Here is a 4,375-nt window from a genome sequence, read left to right as displayed (position 1 = left end):
TCCCAGCCCCTTCCTCCGTCCCACCCTGCAGTTCCTCTCCCCTCCCCATTCAACCCCCCCCCAGGCCTTTACCGAGGAGGGCACCCTGTTGACGGTCCAGTTGCTACCCCTGCCACCCTCCTGGGCCTTGGGGAGACTCTGGCATCACCGTCCACTGCAGATAGGGAAACTGAAGCCCAGACCAAGGCGCTGGCACAGACTCCCAGGCTGGGCCCCATCCACATAAACTCAGAGCTCTAGGCCACCCAGGCTGCCTGTCGGAGCCTGAGGCCTTTCCCTCCCGCCCAGCCCTTCCCTTGCCCCCTCGGACCCCTCTGAGCTCCAGCTGAGCGTGACGGACGGCTTCCCGCAGCTCAACTTCTCAGAGGACCTGTACTTTGAGAACGGCCTGCAGAACCTCAAGGCCAGTGCCCAGCGGAGCCTCAAGAAGCTGCGGGAAAAGGTGGACCAGAACCTGTGAGTGGAGCGGTCAGCGTGGCCTCAGGGACTGCCCACTGGGTGGCGGTGGGGGGGTGTTGCCGGAGCTGGCCTGGTCCAGCTTGGGGAGGGTGCTGGGCCTGGATCCTCCCTCAACACCCTCACCTGGGGGAGGGGCACCAAGAGGAAGTGGCTCTCGGGATTGACCAAGACTCTGTGGGCATGGCCAGCTCGACCTTGGCCTCCTCAGGCAGGTTCTAGTCAGCCAGGACAGGATGGGCCCCGGGGAAGGGTCCCAGCAGACACAGGCCCCAAGTGACCCACCTGCTCCTCACAGCTGGATCATAGGAGCCGCGGTGGTCAACGCCTTCTACTCCCCAAACAGGAACCAGATCGGTACGTCCACCCCTTCTCCCCACCTGCCGCCCAGCCTGTCCTCAGAGGAGGCGGGCGTCCCATTTCACCCACTGTCCACCTTAGAAAGGTTGTCCCGTTTCCCTGAGCAGGCCGGGAGGGAGGAGGGAGGCCACAGGGAGGGAGGGGGAGGGAGGGATGCAGAGCAGCCCGCAGAGCGGTGGGACGGAGCTGGGGAGGGGCCTGGGTCTCCCAGCCTCTGAGCTCGTTTCCTCTTGGCACACTGACCTGGGGGCCCAGGGCCCTGGGAGGGTCCTGCCTGAGCCCGGCACGTGGCTAGGTGCTCACCGTGTGTGCTCTGTCCCCCGGGGTCAGTGTTCCCGGCCGGCATCCTCCAGCCACCCTTCTTCAGCAAGGAGCAGCCCCAGGCCTTGAACTTCGGGGGCATCGGGATGGTGATCGGACACGAGATCACACATGGCTTTGACGACAATGGTAAGAGGGGTCCCTGTGACCCAAGCGACGCCCTCCTCGTGGCTCAGGTGGGAACAGAGGCCAGGGTACAGGAGGACAGCCACCCCCCAGCTGTGGCGGCCACACCTCTGGAAATGCCTCGGAGCTGTCTGGAGAAGGAAGAACACAGGGGCAGAACCAGGGCTCCTGATGACTGATTTTCCCCCTGCAAGGCACAGGCGGGCCTGGCCTCCCTCCATCTCTGTGAGGACCTGCCGCCATGCCCACCCAGGGCCTCTGCACCCCCCCCGGGTGGCACTCTCAGGGCCCTGTGCCCCCCCCCCCGTGGCATTCTCAGGGCCCTGTGCTCCCTCCCCGTCGATGCAGGAAGGTTGGATGTTCCAGTGTCTCGGAGGCTCCAGGGGTGTCTCGGGGGCTTGGGCAGGGTCACGGGGAAGGCCTCCCTCTTGGGGAGGAGGGGGGAGCTCTCAGACTATGTGCCCCCCCACAAGCCTACAGATGCCATTCACAGCTGTCTCCGCCCAGGCTCTGGGCATTCGCTGAGGAGGCCCAGGGGGCCGCCGGGCACAGGGGGGCCTCCGCTGGGGACTTCCGTCTTGTCTGCGCAGGCCGGAATTTTGACAAGAACGGCAACATGCTGGATTGGTGGAGTAACTTCTCGGCCCAGCACTTCCGGGAGCAGTCGGAGTGCATGATCTATCAGTACGGAAACTTCTCCTGGGACCTGGCAGATGACCAGAACGTAAGCGCGCCACCCGCCAGCAGTCAGGAAGTGGTTCCCCACGGGAACCACAGTGGAAGGAGGGGAGCCAGAGCCCAGGCCGCCCCCCCCCAGCCTGTGTCTCCCGCGCAGATCAATGGATTCAGCACCCTGGGGGAAAACATCGCAGACAATGGCGGCGTGCGGCAGGCGTACAAGGTGGGCCCAAGGAGGAAGGCCTTGCCCTGGGCAGAGGCTGTGCCCAGCCGGAGGCCCTGGAGAGCCTGCACAGCCTCCTGGCCGTGGCAGGCACCCACACGTAACCTACTTAGTTCGTGATAGAGGCAACCTGTATCTCCAAGTGTGATAATGGGGTGGGGACTAACGCCTGCCCAGCCAGAAGTCCTGAGCCCGCAGCCTTCACTGCAGAAGTGCACTGTGGGGCTTGGCCAAGGCTCCGCCCCTCCCTGTCCCCCCCTGCCCCCCCCGTCCTGCCCGCCCTGCCTGTGGAACTGCTCAGATGGCTGATGGGGTGTCAGGTGCCCCATGCCGTCCTGGGGGACCCTGAGCTGGGGGACGGGTCCTGGGGCCAGACCCCCGTTCTGCATGGGGCCCAGTGACTTGAGAGCGCTGGCAAGCCCAGTCCCCCTGGGCTGCCGCAGGCTTACCTAAAGTGGATGGCAGAAGGAGGCAAGGACCAGCTGCTGCCGGGGCTGGAGCTGACGTACAACCAGCTTTTCTTCATCAACTATGCTCAGGTAGACACCCAGTGCTGGTCCACGGGCCGTCGGGGCTCCCGGGCCATCTGCCTCCAGAGGGCCCCCCTGCCACCGTGGGGTACCAGCAGGGATGTGGAGGGGCGAGCCCACAGAACCAGAGCCAGTGGGCCTGCGGGCTTGCTGGAGGAGCCGTGGGCTGAGGTGAGGAGCAGAGGTCCACAGAGACAAGGAGCGGCTGGCTCTCCCATCTCCTCCACAGAAAGGGAAGCCGGGGCCAGGGCGGTCCTGCGACAGCCACAGGGCACCCCTTCCAGAGGCTCCACCCCTACAGCCCCCCAGCCAACACCCCTCGTGCATCCACAGGTGTGGTGCGGGTCCTACCGGCCTGAGTTTGCTGTCCAATCCATCAAGACCGACGTCCACAGTCCCCTGAAGTACAGGCAAGCCTCCTGCACCCTGGCGCCCATGACCCCCCCAACAACTTCACCCCCCGCCAGGCCTCTTACACCTCTCCCGCTACCACCCGTCCGCAGGGTGCTGGGCTCGCTACAGAACCTGGCTGCCTTTGCAGAAGCGTTCCAGTGTGCCCAGGACACCCCCATGCACCCCAAAGAGCGATGCCGCATCTGGTAACCAAGGTGCAGCCGCACTGTGCGGCCCACGTCCACTCGCCGCCCCGAGGCGTCCATGCCTGCACGGTGCCCCCGCGCCTGGCGGCCACCGAGCCCACCCACCTGCCCTTGGAGCCTGCCCGGAGCGAGCCGCTGGCCGGGGCCTGGGATGCGCGGTGCCCTGCGCGGTGCCCGGCCCGGCGCCCCCGAGTCGCCAGGACCAGCGCCCAGCACAGCCCTATAGACGTGGCTAAATGTCTTCCACCCACTCTCCAAAGTGTATTCTCCTCAACTGTCCACAGCTTCAGACTTGAACTAAGTAAACGCTTCCAAAGAAAGCAGCTTTGTTTGTGCAGGAGGAGGGCACAGCACACAGGGCGGGCGGGCGGTGAGCTGTCAGAAACCCTGGCTGGGGGGGGGGGGAACGACAGGGAGGGCCTTCTGACACCTCCCCCGTCCTGGTACTGGCGATCCCACTGAGGCCACAGCGCACCGACTCAGGGAGCCGCGGTCAGCAGCTGCCCAGGGGGCCTGGCAGTATGGCCAGGGACCTGGAGTTTCAGCCAGAGGCTCAGACTGCTGCAGTGACAGGGTGGGAGCGGTGAAGGGGGGTGCGAGCCCACTGAGGAGGAGCCTGTGGTCAGCCAGGCTTGGACAAGTATGCCCAGAAAGCGTGAGGTGGCTGTCAGACCCGCTCAGAAGACAGAGTCCTTGAGACGGGGCAGCCAAGGTGGGGAAGCAGCTCTGCGGGCATCTCCTAGGACCCAAGAAAAGGTGGCTGGGAATTGGGATTCCACAGAACCAGAGCTCTGCGCTGCCAGCCACCCCATGAAGCCACAGATGGCGGTGCTCTGCCCAGAAAAGGGCCTGTGGCCAGGGAGCAGCTCCTGAGCTCCAAGGCGAGTCACAACCTCCCCCAAAACCCAAAAAGCTCCCCTGCATGCAAGCAGGGGTGCCTGCCCCCTCCCCCTTCTGCCCCTCAGGCTGAGCCTGAGCGAAGCCCCCCTCTCCAACCTCAGCTGGCCTCTGCCCTCAGAGGTGTGGCCAAGGCCAGAGGTCACCTTGGAAAAAATAACTCCACTGTCAGAGGCCTAAAGACT

General features: G+C 65.2%; 1 protein-coding gene across 1 annotated transcript in view; it reads left to right on the top strand.

Moving 5' to 3' along the window:
* Mmel1 (membrane metallo-endopeptidase-like 1) overlaps window positions 1-3,412 on the top strand; it is a 19,523-nt gene extending 16,111 nt beyond the window's left edge. The window contains exons 10-17 of the mRNA XM_013031514.1: window positions 326-456; window positions 755-813; window positions 1,147-1,266; window positions 1,854-1,987; window positions 2,099-2,164; window positions 2,608-2,703; window positions 3,028-3,104; window positions 3,198-3,412. Of these exons, the coding sequence (XP_012886968.1) occupies window positions 326-456; window positions 755-813; window positions 1,147-1,266; window positions 1,854-1,987; window positions 2,099-2,164; window positions 2,608-2,703; window positions 3,028-3,104; window positions 3,198-3,297 (783 nt within the window). The 3' untranslated portion in view covers window positions 3,298-3,412. The remainder of the gene's footprint in view (window positions 1-325; window positions 457-754; window positions 814-1,146; window positions 1,267-1,853; window positions 1,988-2,098; window positions 2,165-2,607; window positions 2,704-3,027; window positions 3,105-3,197) is intronic.
* Window positions 3,413-4,375: the final 963 nt, after the last annotated feature.

Source organism: Dipodomys ordii, unplaced genomic scaffold (assembly GCF_000151885.1).
Source record: "Dipodomys ordii isolate 6190 unplaced genomic scaffold, Dord_2.0 Scaffold6, whole genome shotgun sequence".
Classification (NCBI taxonomy): Eukaryota; Metazoa; Chordata; class Mammalia; order Rodentia; family Heteromyidae; genus Dipodomys; species Dipodomys ordii.
The sequence above is the reverse complement of the archived record's forward strand: the minus strand, read 5'-3'. Positions and strand labels throughout refer to the sequence as shown.